Source organism: Neoarius graeffei, chromosome 16 (assembly GCF_027579695.1).
Source record: "Neoarius graeffei isolate fNeoGra1 chromosome 16, fNeoGra1.pri, whole genome shotgun sequence".
NCBI classification, from domain to species: domain Eukaryota; kingdom Metazoa; phylum Chordata; class Actinopteri; order Siluriformes; family Ariidae; genus Neoarius; species Neoarius graeffei.
Genome location: NC_083584.1, coordinates 38,924,649 through 38,947,697, shown reverse-complemented (window position 1 = coordinate 38,947,697; position 23,049 = coordinate 38,924,649). Strand labels below are relative to the sequence as shown.

The window sequence follows — 23,049 nt, the reverse complement described above, 5'->3', positions numbered from 1 at the left end:
TGCATAAGTTTAGGCACCCTTACTGAAAATGTCTGTTACTGTGAATAGTTAAACTGTGGGTGGTAAAAGAGAGCAACTGGACTTGCTTGAAGACGTTTCACCTCTCATCCGAAAGGCTTCTTCAGTTCTGTCTGACTAATAGACCCTTCCCACTGACGTCACCGGAAACCGGAAGTAAACAAACCCTGCGCCATATTGGAAGACCAACAAACTCGTGATTAGGGGGAAATAACGGCAGCGCGCGGAATTTAAACCCACGAGGCACTTGATTCATCATAAACCTACAATGGTAAACTTGTGCTGTGTTAGGGTGTTCCAACAAAGCTGATGGGAAAGGTGAAAAGTCGTCTTTCTACAGAATACCAGCTGTGATTGAGACACAAGCAAACCAAAGAGCTTTCTGCCAGGAGACAGAGAATAAGTGCATTACTGAGTGTCTGTGAGCAAAGGAGAGCCTGAACGTTGCAACCTCCCTATTGGCTGTTTATAAAAATGTATCAATTGTTGCCCTTCATCGCGGACTCGAGAGACGAGACCTGACAAGTTAGTTCGTTGGTAGCAGAACAAAATTTCTGGACACAAATCGGGTTTTCAGAAAAGGAAAGAAAATAAACGCAGGGTCAAAAATACAAAAAAGGAGGCAGAAAAAGCAAAACGAGTTAAGGTAGGACAAATGGTTACTTTTCTGAGGCAGCCCGCCGTGGCTGCCTGCAGGCTTATTTATTATAGCCCATTTAGTTAAAATAGTTGATATAAAATGTTTATAGTTATGTGATGGTTGTCCTCGGTGTTTGAACTATGCCGATATTTTCGGGGGGGGGGGGGGGGGGGGGGGGGGGGGGGGGTCCCTTTTTTTCCCTGGGGGGTGCTTGCGCTTGTCTCAGAGCACGGATCTCCAAACACGAGAAGCCTATCTTACGCACATCACATGGACTCCACACCTCCACACACGCATCGCGTCTGAAGTCATAACTCATCAGGGGAAATCGTGTCCGCATTGGCATGTTCAAAAAACAACTTCGTGTCAATGATACCACACGCAAGAACAAAAAAAAAAAAAAGTCAGGCTATTCAACAACCAACCTGGCAGCAGCAGTCGTTGTCATATCGGTTTATTTTATCTTTGATGTAAACACAACACTTCAGATATGCAAATGCTTCCCGTTACACACAATTGCTATGTCAATAAACATCATTTTGCCAATATTTTAGAGACCCCCCAACATTTCCCAAATCATGTTTAAGGGATCTCATGTCTGTTTCAGGGGATCTCGGATCCCCCGAGTACCCCCGTAGTTTGAACACTGGTTGTCCTGATTTAGACTGGTGTGTTGTTTTTTTGGGGGGGGGCTTGTGCGATGTTGCACCCGGGTCCAGATTAGGGCAGAACCGGCCCTGGCTACATTTCAGGTGTGGTTTGTTTTATGTATCTATGTACTTGCATAGATGTGTACTTGGTCTTCCAATATGGCGACTACCGAAATCTCGCGGCGCGGTGACGTCATGCGGGAACCGCCGTATCAGGTACTGAGGTATTTCACCTGACGTCACAGGGTCACGTGACGCCCCGGTGTCCGCCATTTTGAACGTCAAGCTACATACTAACGCTGCAGACAGAGAGGGAGAACCAGCTTGAAAAAAAAAACGTATTACAGACACCTAGAATAGATTAATTTGTCAGTAAGCACTATAAATAACCATGGTGTTTGCTTGTTGTGCTGCGGGCTGCCACAACAGACAGGGACAGCGTGCAGGACGCTCCTTTTACCGGTTTCTAGTGATGGGAATTTCGGCTCTTTTGGCTCTTCTTATTATAAGGAGCCGGCTCTTTCGGCTCCCAAACGGCTCCTGAGATTTTATTTTTGATTTAATTGCTGCAATTAACTAGTTAATTACATTATTATTTATATTTTATCAATAGGATGTTTTCCATTTTATTTTAGTTTTTGTAGCCATTGTAAAGCTTTGTAAAGTATAGCAGTGTAACAATGTTCTAGTTATAGAAATAAAGCTTACTTACCAATTAATAAATTATTTTCTCACAAACAATGCAAAACTGTGTTATATTACCAATATAAAATACACAGCTGATTTTCCCCTCCTCAGGTGCCTCAGACTCCTCTCCCCTGCGCTCCACAGCTTTAAGCATTACACCAATTTTCGTATTTTCGCAGCTGTGAATGACATCAACCCCCCCAACCAAAAAAAGTAGGCGCACACCATGCTACTTTTTTCCTTTGAATGGTAATAGACAACACAAAGACGCAATCGGACAGCAACTTTTTTTGTGAAAGTCTCTCTCTGAGGCACCTAAGGACAAAAAACTAATTCGGCTCCCCAACTCGGCTCCCGTCGTTCACTTCAAAGAGCCGGCTCTTTGAACCGGATCGTTCGCGACCGACACATCACTACCGGTTTCCTACTGACCCAGACAAGAGGGCCAAATGGATTGCAGCTGTGAAGAGACAGGATTAGGAGCCAACAGAGTACTCCAGACTTTGCAGTGATCATTTCATTTCAGGTTAGTTTATCAGTTAACGCAATTTTGATAAAATATATAGCAAAAAGTAAATGGGTCAGTGTTTGTTAACCCATCTGAGCAGTGAAACAAGGTAGTGTTAATTTGTCTAGGGTTGCATGTAGCAGACATCAGACATAAAACGCAATAACAAAGGCTAGAAAGAAACGGGACACAGAAATAAATAAACAGGGCTCCATACCAAGGCTGGGTACAGTGTTTGTGATAAAAGACAGATCCAATTTAACACGAATCACAGCTTACTTTCTTGTTAAAATGTGCAAAGGTCTCCACCATCTCATACTGCCTTGCACTGAAGGACTTAAGCGTGCCGTCCAAAATGGCTGCGTCACGTGACTTGGTCACGTGGGTGAAATACCTCAATTTAAGTATCAGGTATTTATCCTCTCATGGATGAAAAGCTCATCTAAGGTGTCAGATTATGCGATTTTTGCCGAGCTACTTCGTGCATGTAAACCCTATCGAGCTACGTAGTCGAGCTGCTTACTTCAGCACTGCCCCTTCCGGAAGTGACGAGATCACAAGCGGGAAACACAACAGCATCGGTCGGCATGACAACTGTAGTAGTAGTAGTAGCAGCGAGCAGCAGAAGAGGTCAGGAGGAACAAGGAGAACGAACGAAGAAGAGAAAATGGCGAGCAGAAGCTTGCACTTCTGGAGCAATGAAGAGACAGAGTTCATGCTCATTCAGCTTAAGGAGTTGAATATATTAAAATGCATGGACGGGAGAAAAACGCGCAATGGAGACCTCTTCAAGAAAGTGGAGGAACGGTTGGCCAGCGCAGGCTACAGGAGGACCTCGGAGCAGATCCGTGTACGCTGGAAGCACATGAAACAGGCTTATTTTAGAGCCAAGAAGAATAATCAGACAAGCGGGCAAGCTCCTCAGTCATGCCCTTTTGCAGACAGCCTCGAGGAGCTGCTTGGACGCCAACCTTTGTCGCAAGCCACTGAAAACGGTGTGGACATCGGATTCACTCCTCAATCAGGTGAGTTTCTGCAGCTAACAAGAGCTAATTTAGACTGGCGATACTTCGACTGCGACAATAGCCTACTTCCCAGTCGACCAAACTACTGTTTCATACCATACGATTTATAGGCAGAATAAATGTATTTTAGATTTATTCTATAGCATGCCGTTACAAATGTACTGGTGATGTGGTGCGTAATCTGTTGTTCTACGCTGTAATGCAGTTAGCCGGAAGCTGAATTGCGTTTCAAACTCCTAGCACTATGCAGTCTACACTTACATGGCCCATTAGCACCCAATTGTCTACCCTGTGTCCTGCCCATGGGGCCAAGGGACCAAAAACCGGTTTGGCTGGCTCCTGAAGAAGCAGCCAAAGATTATCAAGAGGCTAAACAATGCATACGGAACTGATAACTTTGTTTATACTCGAATAGCTCTTCTTCATGACGACAACCGGAAGTGTAGCAACACGATGGGGCGTGTAGCGCCACCTGTGTGCATGTAGGATTGGATTTCTCTGGCACCCCTGCTGGGACCCTTACCTCGATTTGGATGTGCATGTAAACGCACTGAGTATTACTGTTACTAAACACACTGCAGTATTTTACTGGGAACAGTGTTTTCTGGCAAAGTGCCTGGTTATTACCTAGAAGACTTTTCTTATAAATAAGGCACAGGAAGTTTCACTGAAAATACTATACAGATGCTACTGTGTCAATTCTAAAAAAGTGTTATGAGTGGTTAGCGCTGTCGCCTCACAGCAAGAAGGTCCGGGTTCAAGCCCAGTGAGGGCCTTTCTGTGTGGAGTTTGCATGTTCTCCCCGTGTCTGCGTGGGTTTCTTCCGGGTGCTCCAGTTTCCTCCACAGTCCAAAGACATGCAGGTTAGGTTAACTGGTGGCTCTAAATTGATCATAGGTGTGAATGGTTGTCTGCGTCTATGTGTCAGCCCTGTGATGACCTGGCGACTTGTCCAGGGTGTACCCCGCCTCTCGCCCATAGTCAGCTGGGATAGGCTCCAGCTTGCCTGCGACCCTGTGGAACAGAATAAGCGGCTACAGAGGATGGATGGATTTACCAGCTGGGAGGTCTGTTCTGTGAAATACCGTGACCGACGTCTTGAAAATACTGACCAGGGCCTCGGTCAGTATTTTCAAGGCCGAGGTCACGGTATTTCACGATACGGACCGACCTTAAGCTAGTAAATAATATATTTTTTTCTTTACCAAATTCTAACAGAAAATGAGAGCGCCCGAAAAGGAAACCGTATTTAGAACAAACCTGCTACAAATTTGTTTTTGGCTTTCACCTGAAATGTCTTCTTTTATTTCATCTTCATCAGGGTAGTAAAACTCGCTTTCACTGAACACTGTCATTATCGCTATCCATACTGTAAAATTAATTCCTATTATACTGAGAAATGCGAAAATAAGTGTTGACAAAATTGCTACCATGTTTGTTGTTGTTGTGAACGAGCAAGTCGCCAACGGTCCATAACCGGGGTCCATATCGTAGGATTCCGGACCGCTCGCAAGCCAATCAGAGCGCACAATTTGATGGAAACCGGACCGCGAAAAAAAAAAGAATTAAATATTAAACCTCTTTGTTCCTTTTGTAACAATATGGATGAAGCCATAGCTCATTTGTTTTAGGATTGTGCTTTTCATCAAATGTTCTGGAATGACCTTAATATTTTTAAAGATGACAAATGATGTTAACAACTCAGTTTAAAAAGTGCACTTATATTGTTTGGTTTTTGTAAATGCTGAGTTTTTTCTGCTAACAGTATGTGTTATTAATCTTATTTTAATTTCAGCAAAGTTCCATATACACTCCAGTAAATTTGAACAGAAGTCAAACTTTCCTGGTTTCATGCAAAATCATATTTGGCTACAGTAAAGAATGGCTTAAATCCCCAAGCAATTAACACTAGCACTCTATGTAATGAATATAATATCCAGTCATTTGTGTGTATATTTTATTTTTTATATATGAGTGATTCCACACTTATGGGTACTGAAATGGGGACATGAACTTATTTTTAAAAATTCACCTAAAACCATTTCTTTTTTTACCATCAGGTCACAAAACATGTAATCTTTAATGAATGATATGTTAAAAGATAACTTTTTAATTTTCTGAGATGTAATAAAAACATTTATATGCCAAAGTCAAGCCTATGAGTTCCAAAATGATGTCTGTTACATTACTTCTGTTACGATTGTCCATCTCGCGTCTGTTACACATTAATTACAATCTAGCTATATACCATGTTAATCTTATTGAAAGTGTATGTTTATTCTACTACACATGTTTATTAATTATATTTGATAAAACATCACCTTCCTATGTTTCAAAAAGTAATTCTACATTGTTAAAATTGAGAATATACATGTCCACAACACTTCTGTTACGTTCTGACTTTGGCATATAAATGTTTTTATTACATCTCAGAAAATTAAAGTTATCTTTTAACATATTCATTAAAGATTACATGTTTTGTGACCTGATGGTAAAAAAATGGTTTTAGGTGAATTTTTAAAAAAAGTTAATGTCCCCATAAGCGTGGAATCACTCCTATATATAAAACCTCAAGCTGTCTTGTTTTTTCTTCTTTCCTCTTTTCTTTCCTCTCATAAAAAGGTAACTTGTTCTTGTGTACGTTGTTAAAACCTGTTGTGAATTCTGTAAACAAACATTTCTTCCTCTAGAGTCTATGTATACTGTACAGGTCAGCCAAGTTTATTGCCCTTCCTGTCTCCAACATACACTCCCATAGGTCAAATTTGTTTTTTTTTCCAGTTATTCCAGTAATAACAGATCTAGTACAAGAGCTCTGTTCCAAAGAGATATTACAACATTTACCATATGTGATGGAATTAATTTGTGGATGATATGGTGTGGAAGAAAGCCTGGCTTCTAAATAATTGATACTTAAACACCAACAAAGTTAAGGAAATTAATTTTAACTAATTTATAAATTAAATCCAGCTAATACGCTTTAAAAGAAATTAAGACATGAATTGTAGTTTTTGTTATGGATGTCGAGAAACTGTTGTGCATTTGTGTAATTATTATTAATTATTATTTATTATTATTATTATTATTATGACCAAATATCATGTCCATAATGTCAATTTAATGTCAGTTTACAGTTAAGAAACCTTACTTTGTTGCCTTTAGCAAACACCACATTTATTCAATTCAGCATTCTAAAAAAACCAAAAAGCAATTAAAACTAACACCTTGTACTGTATTAAAGTTTTTTTTATAGATACTTATTCCCCCAGTGTTAAAGTATAATATTAGTGTGCTTCCCCCCGCCTCTTTAAATATTATTTATACTTGTATGTTTGATACTGTTATTATAAAAATATTAAAATGGAATATAGGTTTTAAAAAAAAAAATTCTAGCAGCTAAAATAAACTCAGACCCACCATATATATATATATATATATATATATATATAAAATGAATGAACAAAACACTTTTTTAGAATTGACACAGTAGCATCTGTATAGTATTTTCAGTGAAACTTCCTGTGCCTTATTTATAAGAAAAATCTTCTAGGTAATAACCAGGCACTTTGCCAGAAAACAAACTGTTCCAGTAAAATACTGCAGTGTGTTTAGTAACAGTAATACTCTGAATAATGTTTCAGAATCTTTTATTTGTTTTTGCCAGAGGAAGTAGCAGTGTGGGACATTGCCCGGGTAGAACAGTGACGCTCTGTGACGTATTTTTCCTGCGACGAGCTTTCGGGTCGGGTATTTAAAACGTAGGCCAAACACACATCGCGATCCAGTAACAATTACTGTAAAAAGAAAATGGCTGGAAATTGGAAAGATTCTGAAACAAAGGAGCTGCTGTCTATCCGATCAGAGGAGGAATTCGACCGCCAGCTGAACGGCACGGTTCGGGATGCGGTGGTGTATGAGAAAATCACTCAGAAACTCAAAGAGCGCGGGGTTTTAAGAGAAAAGGCGCAGATTATAAACAAACTGAAAACTCTACGGAAGAAGTTTCACCAGATTAATAAAAGTAACTGCCAACTGGCAAAGTCAGACTGGCCATATTTCGATATGTGTTACTATATATGGGGAGGTGGACGTGCTGCAAACCCCGTACCTTTGCTTAATCCTTCAGAGCCTTGTTCCTCGGAGAATGATGCTGAAACCACTGTGAGTGATGCAGATGTCCTGAAGACTGAGGTGCACACAGAAACCGCGCCCTTAAGTCCAGCAGGTGGGTTTACTTTCCGGTATGACTAATTACTTAATTACTAATTACTTAATTACTTATGACTCTAACAGATGTATAAATCTAACAACACACACCTACCTTCAGGCACCTCTCATTATTACAGGGTTTCTTTGTTGAAAATGGCTTTTAAATGATTAACAGGGTTGAGTTTTCAGCATAGAATTAACAAAGACACAAAATGTGGTTAATTGGCAAAAGGATATTAAGGCTCATCTCATTATCTCCAGCCGCTTTATCCTGTTCTACAGGGTCACAGGCAAGCTGGAGCCTATCTCAGCTGACTACGGACGAAAGGCGGGGTACACCCTGGACAAGTCGCCAGGTCATCACAGGGCTGACACATAGACACAGACAACCATTCACACTCACATTCACACCTACGGTCAATTTAGAGTCACCAGTTAACCTAACCTGCATGTCTTTGGACTGTGGGGGAAACCGGAGCACCCGGAGGAAACCCACACGGGGAGAACATGCAAACTCCGCACAGAAAGGCCCTCGCCGGCCACGGGGCTCGAACCCGGATCCTCTTGCTGTGAGGCGACAGCGCTAACCACTACACCACTGTGCCGCCCGGATATTAAGGCTATTTATTATTATTATTATTATTATTATTACTATTATTATTTGAATAATTAGTTTCAATTATTTAGGTAACAGGGTTCTACTGTAAGGGTGGCACAGTGGTGTAGTAGTTAGCACTGTCACCTCACAGCAAGAAGGTCCTGGGTTCAAGCCCAGTGTGGAGTTTGCATGTTCTCCCCGTGTCTGTATGGGTTTCCTCCGGGTGCTCTGGTTTCCCCCACAGTCCAAAGACATGCAGGTCAGGTTAATTTCTGGCTCTAAATCGACCGTAGGTGTGAATGTGAGTGTGAATGGTTGCGTGTCTATGTATCAGCCCTGCGATAACCTGGCGACTTGTCCAGGGTGTACCCCGCCTCTCATCCATAGTTAGCTGGGATAGGCTCCAGTTTGCCTGCGACCCTGTACTTTAAAAGTGACGTTCCTTGTGTCTGAAATCACTCGCTCATTCCCTATATAGGGAATTACTATATAGAGGACTACATAGTGAGCTCACTGGTAAAATGAAAAAAACGTTTTTGGATACTATTCCGTTGGACTGGTATTTACATCATTACTGTCAACATGCCAGAGCAGGCGGCTGGTGGGTTTTCAAAATAATAAATACATATACTGAGCGCATTTCCTACATTAATCAATACAAAGTACCTGCATCTTTTTTTTTTTTAAATTAAGGCTGAATACTTTCTTCTTTGCTGCTGCCTTTTTATTAAATCAAATTTGAGACTTTTAATTTGATTTCTTTCAGCGCGACCGCAATGCATGATGGGTTATATTGCTTTGGTTAGTGACGATCGTTATACACTACTTTTCATGATGCATTGTGGGATACTTTGAGTGCACTATATAGGGTGTAAATAATCCTCACTAAGGTTTCGGAGAGCACTACAAAATGGCGTCCCCACTATATAGTGCCCTATATAGCGAGTAGGGAGCGATTTCGGACACGGGTTGTCGGTACAGTAGCTATTACATAATTGAAAATGCTAAAGAAAAAAGAATGAGAGATCTTCCATTTCTCCTTCCCATGAGCTTCAGGAAATTCAGATAATGCTTCTTGTTGTGTGTGACTTGTGGAATATTCCACGTATTTCATGGGGTGAATTTGTTTCGGTAACAGGGTTGAGTGAATGCTGTGGGAAACATAATCTATTATGGATGACTCCTGGAAAAGGATGTTTCAAGCATGGACTGTTGAATAGATTTATTTAATGCAGTCACTATTTACACATTTAATCAAATCAAGTTTATTTGTACAGCGCTTTTAACAATAAACATTGTCGCAAAGCAGCTTTACAGAATTTGAACGACTTAAAACATGAGCTAATTTTATCCCTAATCTATCCCCAATGAGCAAGCCTGTGGCGACGGTGGCAAGGAAAAACTCCCTCAGACGACATGAGGAAGAAACCTCGAGAGGAACCAGACTCAAAAGGGAACCCATCCTCATTTGGGCAACAACAGACAGCCTGACTATAATATTAACAGTTTTAACAGGTATAACCCTCAACTGTCCTCATGGGGCCGTCCTTCACAGGAGTGGGGCGATAAAACTCCGACCAGACACAGGGCACCAGGATGGATCAAGCAGGTCCGAGGGGCAGAAGAGGCCAGCATCTCAATCCCAGGATCAACATGTAACTCAGAGGGACAGATGGGGGGGGAGAGAGAGAGAAAGAAAACACGTTGTTAGGTATGCCCTAAAAATGACAAGTATTAAATCTGTGTGGTAGGCTCGCAGAGACGAGTCTTTACATCAGGCATAACACACAATGGCATGTTAATATGGTAAAAAAATATATCATGACCTGCTCTGGCTGGATGCTTGATTGGGTGATGGGAGCACACTCCTCAGCAATGATGAGATGCAGATGGGACCCTTAGGCCTGGCCAAGACAATTCAGTTACATTTCACCGGGTCTGGGACATGCGACAGAATGTCTGACGGCCGATTCCCTGCAGGCTACGATAGCCAGTCGAGGTCCCCACCGTCTCCACCAAAAGATTTCCTGTTGACTCCATGTAACTCAGAGGGACAGATTTGGGGTGGGGGGGAGAGAAAGAAAACACAGGTGGTTAGGTATGCCCAATGTCACCTGAATAAGTAGGAACAGTATACATATTGCACCGAGTACAAGCAGGGACTCCGGCAACTAACTATGACAGCATAACTAAAAGGAGAGAGCCAGAAGGTAACACAGGCATGAGGGAGCCCCGGGACATAAAGCAGCCAGCCACTACACCGTCAACAAACTCGAGTGAGCAAGCGAGTGGGGACTGACAGCATCCATACATCCCAGTTTACCAAAACACTCTATGTCTGAGGACCCTCCAGATCTACTCCTTTACCTCATAAACACCATTAACAAAAGGCTTGACTAAACAGATATGTTTTCAGCCTAGACTTAAATGCTGAGACTTAATAATTTAATAAGATTTAATTTAATAATTAATTTAAGATTTAAGATAATAATTTAATAAGATTTAATAATTGTTTCATCAGAATCAGAAATGCTTTAATCATCCCAAGGGGAAATGGAGTGCGTCTGTACGTCCTACACTCAAGTGAGCATGTAGGTTGAAGTGACTTTATCTGAAACATGCACATAGGTGGTAGTTGTTGTGAAGGACACCTTCCCCAGGTTTAAATGCTTAAATGATCTTTAGACATATTATTGGTGGAGGATAAACATTATACTTCAAGAATTCTGCTCAGTTCAATGTTGCACAATGACATTTTTGCACAGTGTTATAACTTGCATATGAGTATATCCAGTTTTATTCTGTCCACATTCACTGGATATGAGCAATCGTGCGCTCTGATGGGCTATTCTACTACTAGGCTATCAGCTCATACAGTTAGGTCCATATATATTTGGACACTGACACAAATTTTGTTTTTTTTTTACCTGTTTACTGAAACATATTCAAGTTGTAGTTATATAATGGACATAAAGTCCAGACTTTCAGCTTTCATTTGAGGGTATCTACATTAAAATTGGATGAAGGGTTTAGGAGTTTCAGCTCAACATGTGCCACCCTGTTTTTAAAGGGACCAAAAGTAATTGGACAATTGACTCAAAGGCTATTTCATGGGCAGGTGTGGGCAATTCCTTCGTTATGTCATTCTCAATTAAGCAGATAAAAGGCCTGGAGTTGATTTGAGGTGTGGTGCTTGCATTTGGAAGATTTTGCTGTGAAGAAAACATGTGGTCAAAGGAGCTCTCCATGCAGGTGAAACAAGCCATCCTTAAGCTGCGAAAACAGAAAAAACCCATCCGAGAAACTGCTACAATATTAGGAGTGGCAAAATCTACAGTTTGGTAAATCCTGAGAAAGAAAGAAAGCACTGGTGAACTCATCAATGCAAAAAGACCTGGATACTTGCAGAAGACAACAGTGGTGGATGATCGCAGAATAATTTCCATGGTGAAGAGAAACCCCTTCACAACAACCAACCAAGTGAACAACACACTCCAGGAGGTAGGCGTATCAATATCCAAATCTACCATAAAGAGAAGACTGCATGAAAGTAAATACAGAGGGTTCATGGCACGGTGCAAGCCACTCATAAGCCTCAAGAATAAAAAGGCTAGATTGGACTTTGCTAAAAAACATCTAAAAAAGCCAGCACAGTTCTGGAAGAACGTTCTTTGGACAGATGAAACCAAGATCAACCTCTACCAGAATGATGGAAAGAAAAAAGTATGGCGAAGGCGTGGTACAGCTCATGATCCAAAGCATACCACATCATCTGTAAAACACGGCGGAGGCCGTGTGATGGCTTGGGCATGCATGGCTGCCAGTGGCACTGGGTCACTGGTGTTTATTGATGTGACACAGGACAGAAGCAGCCGGATGAATTCTGAGGTATTCAGAGACATACTGTGTGCTCAAATACAGCCAAATGCAGCCAAACTAATTGGTCGGCATTTCATAATACAGATGGACAATGACCCAAAACATAAAGCCAAAGCAACCCAGGAGTTTATTAAAGCAAAGAAGTGGAATATTCTTGAATGGCCAAGTCAGTCACCTGATCTCAACCCAATTGAGCATGCATTTCACTTGTTAAAGACTAAACTTCAGACAGAAAGGCCCACAAATAAACAGCAACTGAAAACCGCTGCAGTAAAGGCCTGGCAGAGCATTAAAAGGAGGAAAGACAGCGTCTGGTGATGTCCATGAGTTCAAGACTTCAGGCAGTCATTGCCAACAAAGGGTTTTCAACCAAGTATTAGAAATGAACGTTTTATTTACAATTATTTAATTTGTCCAATTACTTTTGAGCCCCTGAAATGAAGGGATTGTGTTTAAAAAATGATTTATAGTTCCTCACATTTTGATGCAATCATTTTTGTTCAACCCACTGAATTAAAGCTGAAAGTCTGAACTTCAACTGCATCTGAATTGTTTTGTTCAAAATTCATTGTGATAATGTACAGAACCAAAATTAGAAAAATGTTGCCTCTGTCCAAATATTTATGGACCTAACTGTATATTGTGAGTAGAGAAAAACAAAATGGTGGAGCGTATTGCTGAACCAACCGAGGACGAAATAAAAACTCTACTTGAAGACGAAATCCTCAAAAATACAAAAAAGGAACAAAATATGGAATAAAAATATTTGATGGTAAGAATGTATATTTTATTTTTCAAGAAGCATTTTTCACAAATTGCTACTGTCATTTCACCGGTTTGTTTACATTCTAAGTGGAAATTATTTTGTTGGACGTTTTGTATAGTTTTCATTTATTGAATTTGCAAAAAATAAAAATGCAGAAAATACAAATTTCTGAAAATCCAGTGACTGTGGATAGAATAGAACGGTTATTCCACTTAATCTCGTCATACATGGGTTATAGCCAACTCGGTGCTATGCGCCTCGTCAGCAATCAGCTCATGTACGACTCGATTTCGTGGAATAATTGTTAAATATTCTTCCTCGTTGTGCACATGAGCTGCACTGCTCGCCCGTACAAAAAAAAAGTCGTCATTTGGATTTAAATAAGTAAATACATAAGAGCCTTTGAATGGATAATTACTGCAGTGATTAATGTTTCAACTGGCAACAATTCTTTTAACCCTAACTGATGCAGTGAGTAACTTCTCATTTCTTAAACAAACATGTCGGAAGACGTATCTCGTGTTCATATAAAAGATGTTACTGTGGTTCAGAAGATCAAATTATTGGCCTGCATCAAGCAAAGAAACCAACTAAGAAGATTTCTTAACCCAATTCCAGTCATTTCAGCACTGTCCAATGCATTATTAACACCTGGAAGGATAGTGGTGAACCATCAACTTTGTAGGGAAAAAATGTGGTAGGAAAAAGATCCTGACAGACTATGATCAGAGATCACTTAAATGTTTGGTGAGGTCGAATCGTAAAACATAACCGTGAGTTCTACTATCAATGTTTAATAGTGAGATTAAGAGCATTTCCACACTCACAATGTGATGAACTTGCAGGATTGGGCCTAAACAGCTGTGTGGCCATAAGACAGGGGTGTCAAACCTGATCCATAAAGGGCCGTGTGGCTGCAGGTTTTCATTCCAGCCATGCAGCAGCACCCTGATTTGGCTTATTCAATCAACTGACACACCCACCCTTTAATCAAGGGTGGGTGTGGCTGCAAGTATTTGACTGTGTGAAGACAGTTCAGTTGATTGAATGAGCCAAATCAGGTGTGCTGCTGCATGGCTGGAATGAAAACCTGCAGCCACAAGGCCCTTTATGGATCAGGTTTGACACCCCTGCCATAAGAAAACCACTTGTTAAGGAGACTACTCGGGAGAAAAGACTTCAATTTGTTAGGGAGCATAAAGATTGGACTCTGGAGCAATGGAAAAAGGTCATGTGGTTTGATAAGTCCAGATTGATCCTATTCCTGAGTGACTGGTGTGTCAGAGTAAGAAGGGAAGCACATGAAGCGATGCACCCATCATCCATAGTGGCTGCTGTACAAGCCTCTGGATGCAGTGTTATGATCTGGGGTTGCTTCGGTTGGTCAGGTCGAGGCTCAGCAACATTATGGGGCAATAAAATGAAGTCCGCTGATGACCTGAATGTACTGAACGACCAGATTATCACATCAATGGATTTTTTTTTTCCCTTCCCTGATGGCATGGGCATAAAATTAGGGCTCAGATTGTGAGAGTGGTTCAGGAAGCACGAGGAATCATTTTTACACACAAATTGAACACCAGAGTCCTGAACTTAAAGTGCATATCACGGGTAAATTCAGGAGTAAGATCAATGTAAGTCTCCTATTTTATATTAAACTTTGGTCAAATATCTGTAACATTTTGCATTTTGTGCAATTTTTTTTTTACCTTGCGCAATACCAGAAAAATTCAGTTGAAATCAAGCCATTTGAGGCGAATTGGTCCGTCTCTGAAAAAACTTGGCATTTGGATTTCCCAGCAAACATTGATTTTCGTGACGTCGCGTGCAGGACGCCTCCCTCTGAATCCTACATCAGCGTTGGTTTGTTTATGAGAAAACGACCTGGTGGTTTTCTGCAAATTTCTTCGTTATCACGTAATTATTAAAATGGCTAACCGATGTATCGTAGGAGGGTGTAGCAACACCAATTTTGATGGGATTAGTATTCATCATTTTCCTGTGTTTTGTGTGGTACACGGATAATGTTATTTATTGACACACACAAAAGTAAACAACACGAAAGCGCTGGGCGATAATACACTTACTTAGATTAGATAGAACTTTATTGATCCCTTTGGGAGGGTTGAAATATACAGTCCACAGCCTGGTAAAAAGCAGCCAAAGTAGAGTCCAAAGTAGCGTGTTTAAAGTCCCCAGAAATGATCATAAATGGCTCAGGCTGCTGTGTCTGCAGCCTTGCTGTGACCGAGTGAATCCCCTCACATGCAGCGGCTGCATCTGCCCTCGGAGGGATGTAAACACAGATGGTGATGCTAGCAGCTCCAAGTCCGGGCAACATAAGACTGTCTTTACAGAGAAATGTCCCGGGTTACACCAGCAGTTGTTCACGTAAATGATGAGTCCCCCACCTTTGCCTTTCCCGCATGCTTTAGTGTTTCTGTCGGCTCTCACAGCAGTGAATCCCCGCAGGTCCACGTTAGCATCTGGTACAAGGTGTATTAGCCATGTCTCCGTAAAAATAAATAAGCTGCTCTCCCGGTAAATCCGCTGGTTGTTCAGTGTGGATAGCTCGTCGACCTTATTCGGCAGCGAGTTCACATTCCCCATGATAACGGAGGGAATGGATGGTTTGTAGTGCTGCCGGTTGTCCGCTAGCCTAGCCTTTAGCTTAGCCCCGGCTTTGCAGCCCCTGGGTTTCCTCCTCAGCTCGGCCAGGATGGGGTGTTGCATCCCGGCTCGTCCCATTATTTTCAGGGCCAGCAGCTCCTCTCTCGAATAAGTGAGAAAACTGGCTCCTGATTGCATGTTAAAGTTAAAAATATCCATGGGATATGAAGAAAAATACACTATGTCTTCATAAGAAGATCATAAAGTAAAAAAAGGTGGAAAAAAAGAGGTTTAAAGAGCTAAAAACTACAGAGCTACTGGAGAGGCAGCCGTCTCACACAGCGCCCAAGGTCACATTTTCTTTACATTTTACTTCACATGCATCAAGGGATATGCGTGTCAGGGCTTGAGATCTTGGGACCTGTCAAACACATTAAATGTATATACAACCCTGCTTAGACGATTCCATGTGTGTAGCTTATGAAATCTTTCTCCTACACTATCCAGTATTCTTCTAAATGAAGAAATATATAAATACATAATAGTAATTAGAAAAAATGTGATTTATGTAACAATAGATAGATGAGCATTGATGCATGAATCCATGGGTTTAGAAGCTGAAGGTGACAATTCCATATTTCAATGCAAAATCGCTAGCTGCTAAACTTGGTCTACACAGGCTGTGCGCTGAAACCGTGCAAAGCTCTCGCGGCCTGCTGGCGCTTCCGCAGGTGACATCACGAATCTGGCTCCAGACTCCCTTGGGATTTTTTCAGACGCGTTTTATTTTATTTTTTTCTGCTGTAGACAGATGGCCTTGTGCAAAATTACCCTTCTGGATGAGTGTGGAAAGGGACATACTTTCGTGTATATATATTAAAAAAAAAAAAAGAAATTGGTCCAGAATATGCACTTTAACCCCACTGAGAATCTTTGGGATGATTTGGGACTGGAGAAGACTTTACACAATGAATCGTCTCTCTCATCCTCAACACAAGATCTTGGTGAAAAAATTAAAGTCTGGACTGAAATAAATGTTGTGACGTTGCACAAGTTTATCGAAACAATGCCACGGCGAATATATATTGTAATCAAAGCTAAAGGCAGTCCAACCAAATATTAGACATACCTGCAAACTAGTCACCTTTCGGCGAAATTCGCCGTTTTGATCCCAAAATAGGTCACTTGTGTGAATCGTGTAGATCCGAAGAGTTTTTTTTTGGGGGGAGGGGGGGGGGGGGGTGCGCGAGGCTACGTTGCCGAACATTTGGTTTCAATGTACTACTACTTCAAAGTACTACTACTACTTTTCTCCTCACACCCACATTCAGACCATTTCCGCCTTCTTCATACTTCAAACGTCTCTCTGATTGGATGACATTCCAACGAGTTTTGAATTAATTGTTTTGAATTATTTCTTGTCTTATTTAATGAAGGTTGTAATAGAATTAGCCTACATTTGGCTTAAGCTGGATGAGACAGAGACATAATTTTATAGCCATTTGTTAAACAGCTGACAGGGAACGTAATTAACCGTTCCGGGAACAAAATTTTTTTGTTCTAACCGGTTCTAACCGGTTCGGGAACGTCTATTTAATGGTGGAACCCAAAACCGGAAACGTTAAAATTCCGTTTCTGTTCGGCACGAACCAATAGGAAAAAAATTCTGGTTCAAAGCCCTGGCTGCAATGCAGTGTCTTTCTTTCTCCAAACATAATGCTTCTCATTTAAACCAAAAAGTTCTACTTTTGTCTCATCCATCCACAAAACATTTTTCCAATAGCCTTCTGGCCTGTCCACATGATATTTAGCAAACTGCAGATGAGCAGCAATATTCTTTTTGGAGAGCAGTGGCTTTCTTCTTGCAACCCTGCCATGCACACCATTGTTGTTCAGTGTTCTCCTGCTGGTGAACTCATGAACATTAACATTAGCCAATGTGAGAGAGGCCTTCAGTTGCTTAGAAGTTACCCTGGGGTCCTTTGTGACCTCGCCGACTATTATACGCCTTGCTCTTGGAGTGATCTTTGTTGGTTGACCATCCTGGGGAGGGTAACAATGGTCTTGAATTCTCCATTTGTACACAATCTGTCTGACTGTGGATTGGTGGAGTCCAAACTCTTTTTAGAGATGGTTTTTAAATCTTTTCCAGCCTGATGAGCATCAACAACGCTTTTTCTGAGGTCCTCAGAAATCTCCTTTGTTCATGCCATGATACACTTCCGAGCAATTCCAGCGTTATGGACGTGACACTTGAACTCAAAATGGCAACAAATGGCCCAGTGCATGTTTTATTGTCTCCCAGTATTTAAACAGGTGTTGCATATTTTAAGGCTGTACCATACTGGAGAAGTGATAGAACAAGAACAATTCCCATAGTACATCTAGGGCATGCCAGAAAATGCCAATAAAAGATGCGTTATGGATGTGACAGAAAAAGTATCACTTTTCTTGGGTGACTGTACATTTTTATCAAACTCTGTGAAATTGTAAACCTAATGTTGAAATGGAGATATCCATTTGATAGAGGGGTCCAAGGTGAATATTAAAAAATCTTTGTTTAAAATATTTTGTATTTCATGCAGAGTTTCGGAAGGAAAAGTCAGCGTTATGGATGTGACGAAATTCCGTTATGGATGTGACGCGTCTGAAATAGACATGGCATATGTTTAGAAAATCAGCAATTTAACCACCACAACCCTTTGAAAAACTCTCTAAATATCAGCTAAAACTATCAAAGTTCTTAAATAATATTTAGGATGGCTATTGTTTTGTGGATTTTAGCATACATTTCTGTGGCTTGTGGCAATAATATAGAATTGTACATGATCAAAGTTGGTTTTAGCTTGGGTTTTACATTATAAGAAAGAAAGAAAGACTGACAGTGACATATTAGGTTGGTTACAAATTGGTTCAACTTATTCACATCTGTAAAATACAGGCCTAGGTGATATCTCTGGGAGTGGTTTTGATGTATTACATGTTGCTTTATTTTTGCATGGTGAGGTTGACATTTACATGGAATTGCCCTTCCACAAACATGTGTTGTGAAGATCAGACTTTGATAGATCCCTGTTCTTTAAATAAAACAGGGTGCCCACTCACATCTGATTGTCATCCCATTGATCGAAACCACCTGAGTCTAATTTCATCTTCAAATTAACTGCTAATCCTAGAGGTTCACATACTTTTGCCACTCACAGATATGTAATATTGGATCATTTTCCTCAATAAATAAATGACCAAGTATAATATTTTTGTCTCATTTGTTTAACTGGGTTCTCTTTATCTACTTTTAGGACTTGTGTGAAAATCTGATGATGTTTTAGGTCATATTTATGCAGAAATATAGAAACTTCTAAAGGGTTCACAAACTTTCAAGCACCACTGTACATCTGGAGACGGAAAAACATTTTTAGTATGCGGAGAAAGCTGTGTTACGATGAGTGCGATTTTAAAGAGGCTTTAGGGTGGTTTTTTTTGGTACCTGTGATTTGGTGGTCTGTGAGTCGCGTTTTTATGACGTAAGACACAAGGGGCGGGGCTGTTACGTTTGAACCGAACACGCGACACGGAAGATGTTTCTGTGGGCTGAAACAAAACCAGGGCTTTGAACCAGAATTTTTTTCCTATTGGTTCGTGCCGAACAGAAACGGAATTTTAACGTTTCCGGTTTTGGGTTCCACCATTAAATAGACGTTCCCGAACCGGTTAGAACAAAATTTTGTTCCCGGAACGGTTAATTACGTTCCCTGTCAGCTGTTTAACAAATGGCTATAAAATTATGTCTCTGTCTCATCCAGCTTAAGCCAAATGTAGGCTAATTCTATTACAACCTTCATTAAATAAGACAAGAAATAATTCAAAACAATTATTATTTCAAATGTTGGTGATTTGGATTCTCAGTATGTCTTCCCATCTACACAAACAGAAAAAGTGCCAAAAATGAAAGAGAATTCGTTTAGTGTGTTACCAAAGGCTAGTCAGGAGGGCTACCGCATGACGTCACCGCGCCGCGAGATTTTGTTAGGCGCCATATTGGAAGACCAAGTACACATCTATGCAAGTACATACATAAAACAAACTACACCTGAAATGTAGCCAGGGCCGGTTCTGCCCTAATCTGGACCCGGGTGCAACATCGCGCAACCCCCCCCCAAAAAAAAAAAAAACAGTCTAAATCAGGACAACCATCACATAACTATAAACATTTTATATCAACTATTTTAACTAAATGGGCTATAATAAATAAGCCTGCAGGCAGCCACGGCGGGCTGCCTCAGAAAAATAACCATTCAATGACAACTGAAAGCCTGCAGCCACGGCGGGCTGCCTCAGAAAAGTAACCATTTGTCCTACCTTAAAACTCGTTTTGCATTTTCTGCCTCCTTTTTTGTATTTTCGACCCTGCATTTATTTTCTTTCCTTTTCTGAAAACCCGATTTGTGTCCAGACATTTTGTTCTGCTACCAACGAACTAACTCGTCAGGTCTCGTCTCTCGAGCCCGCGATGAAGGGCAACAATTGATACATTTTTACAAACAGCCAATAAACAGCCAATAGGGAGGTTGCAACGTTCAGGCTCTCCTTTGCTCACAGACACTCAGTAATGCACTTACTCACTTATTATCACGTGGAGACATGATAGTAGTCCACCTTCCCGCTCTCTCCATTCAGTCAGCGAACGTCACACAGGAAGTGAACCCCAGCGGGTCATAGAAACTTGCGCAGGAGAAGAATGACTTTTTTATTTGTAGGCTACGGAAACTTTGAGGAACGAAATAAAAACCGGTATTAACCAGTTACCATTATTTTTAATAAGCGTTTCTGTTCCGGAACATAAAAAATAATAAAGTTTCTGGTTTCGTTTCTGTTCCATGTGAAATAGAAAAAGTTCCCGGTTTTCGTTTTCGTTCCTTGAACCGGTTCAAAGCCCTGAACAAAACAGAAAAAAATGTCAAATCAGTTTGAATAAAGTAATTTTTTGTTGAACATAAGGATCTATAAACGCGTGTTTTGGGTAAGAGAAATCATTATGTGAAACTATTGGTGGGATTGTCAAAATTGTAACGTTATGTGTTGATCTCGGTTGTATTCAGAGAACCAGTTAGTTGTGAGAGTGTGAGTGAGAGAGAGAGATTCTCTCTCACTCTCTCACACACACACACACTCACACCATGAATTTGGCAGCACTGAAGGAAAGGAGGGCTGAATTTGGTGTCAGCCATCTACCAGTGCTGCTGGTAATGGGGCAGAGGTGGTGAAGAAGGATAGCATGGCGCGAAAGAGGCACATGGCAGAGCAGCATAAACGTGCACTTGAACGGCTTGTTCGGGCCAAAAGGTCTAAAAAATGATAAACTGGTCTGCTGAAGAAAGTTTCCAGTGTCACACTTCAAAAATTACTTTTTTAAATTCAAATTTTACTTTTTACTTTTTATACTTTTCCTTCCTTAATGGTAATGTAATGAGGTGTCAGATGCAAAACTGAAAATTGCAAAGCTAAAAATGAATAAATCTTGTCTTTGTTTTAAATGTTGTCTTTTCCCTTTATTTTCCTTGATCGCGCGCTGTTTAAGGGGGCCGGGGGGTTACCGGTAGTTTGTCACCTTTTTCAACCCTCATGAGTTTGCAGGTATGATTTAGAGCACGTGACTTTTTTTTTTTTTTGGCAGGGCAGTGCATCTTCCTGTGCATATATTTTCTTCAGTTTTTGTATATTTGCATAGTTGTTTAACTCTTTAAATGCTTTTATATTTTCCTTTGCATTGTACAGTGTTCTCTATTGTCTCTTGTCTGCTGCTGTAACACTGGAATTTTCCACCTGGAAACTGTTATTTCTTGTCTAACATTTGTAAATATATTGTTGCACCACAACTAGCACCCCACTGTTGATTGCATAATGGGATGTGCTTTTTTTTTTTTAAACAGAATCTCCTTTGTCTCCTCAATCACCACCAAATAAAAGTGGCAAGAAAGTATCCCGGGGGGAACAAATAGTGAAGGACGTGAAAGAGTTTTTTATTGAAATGGACAGAGATTTTGAAGAAAGGGAGCGCCTTCGTCTCCAGGAGCAGAGGCAACATGAAGAGCGCTTGAGGAAGGAGGCAAAAGAGGAGGAGAGAGAAGAGAGGGCCAGGCAAATGGCCATGTTTAAAGAATTACTAGAATCTCAAAATAATCTGCTAAGAGAACTCTTGCGGCGAATCCCGTCACCAACGCCACAGCAGCTTACCCAGTTTAAAAACAGTGGTGAACCTGAAACCACTTCAAGTGTTGCAAACATCCCAGAGACCAGGGAGGGCACAAACCTCATACCCAGTAATCATGCAGGTGAGTTTGATCTTGCTAGCTACACCTTACCTGCCTAAAGTTACTCTTAAGGTCCGCGTCCATTAAGTCATCTGATTAATGGGATTTTGCTTTGCCTGTTTACAGAATCTCCTCAATCACCACCAAACAAAAGGGTGAAGAAAGTATCACCAGAGGAACAAATAGCAAAGGACATGAAAGAGTGTTTTTCAGAAATTGCCAGAACCTTGGAGGAGAGGGAACGGCTTCGGCTCCTGGAGCAGAGGCAGCATGAAGAGCGCTTGAGAAAGGAGGCAAAGGAGGAAGCACGAGAAGAACGGGCTAGACAAGTGGCAATGTTTAAGGAGATGCAGGAGTCTCAGAATGGCCTACTACAGGAACTCCTGAGGCGTATGCCTTCACCAACATTACAGCAGTTAAACTCGTCTAAGTACTGGCACTCGGGCAATCAGTCTAGGTTCAGTACAGACACTGCTGGAAATGGTAACATACAAAACACCTCCGAACAGGACATGATTTTTAACTCGCTTTCATCCACGTCCTTCATGGAGTAATGACCAGGAAGTTGGGGCGCTTTTTTTTTTGTACATTATATGTATTTATTAGTCATTTTATTGGAGATGTGTCTCATGCATTTTGTTACTACTCTCTTATGAAGAGTCTGAACCCAACTGAATTTGTGTAATGGTACAATTTGTTACCACATTTTTTATATATTTTAAAAATGAACAATTTGTCATTTATCACTTATTACTGTCATTTTAAAGCAAGTGGTAGCTTTAAACAAACATTTCTTTAGTCAGTGACCGATGACACTGCCAGCAGAAACACAGTGAATGTATGAACAGTCCTAGTAAAAAAGGTTTGTTTTTTTTTAAGTAGGTCTGTGAACAGTAGATTAACTGTACATGTATTAGAAAGAAAAGTGACCTTTACAAATGATCAAAAAAATAAATAGTTTTGAGAATTGCTTGTGTGTTTCATGTGTTATAACCCCTTCTACTACCACACTGTTGAATGCTCAAATCTGATTGGTCAGAATATGTGGATTTAACTTTTTAAAACAGCATGGCTCCAACAAACTGGAAAGTTTTATATCAATGCGTTCATTGCATTTTCATAGTAAAGGTTACAGAGGGACACTCCAC

General features: G+C 40.7%; 1 protein-coding gene across 2 annotated transcripts; it reads left to right on the top strand.

Annotated features, from left to right (window-relative positions):
* Nucleotides 1-3,044: 3,044 nt before the first annotated feature.
* LOC132900687 (trichohyalin-like) lies at nucleotides 3,045-22,868 on the top strand. Of its 2 annotated transcripts, none has more exons than XM_060942942.1 (4): nucleotides 3,045-3,528; nucleotides 7,655-7,753; nucleotides 21,521-21,922; nucleotides 22,028-22,868. In XM_060942942.1, the coding sequence occupies exons 1-4, from the start codon at nucleotides 3,171-3,173 to the stop codon at nucleotides 22,453-22,455; spliced, it is 1,287 nt and encodes a 428-aa protein (XP_060798925.1). In that variant the 5' UTR covers nucleotides 3,045-3,170; the 3' UTR covers nucleotides 22,456-22,868. The 2 variants fall into 2 exon arrangements, with proteins under 2 accessions (XP_060798925.1, XP_060798926.1); XM_060942943.1 differs by lacking the exon at nucleotides 3,045-3,528 and adding an exon at nucleotides 7,225-7,549.
* The last annotated feature ends 181 nt before the right edge of the window (nucleotides 22,869-23,049 follow it).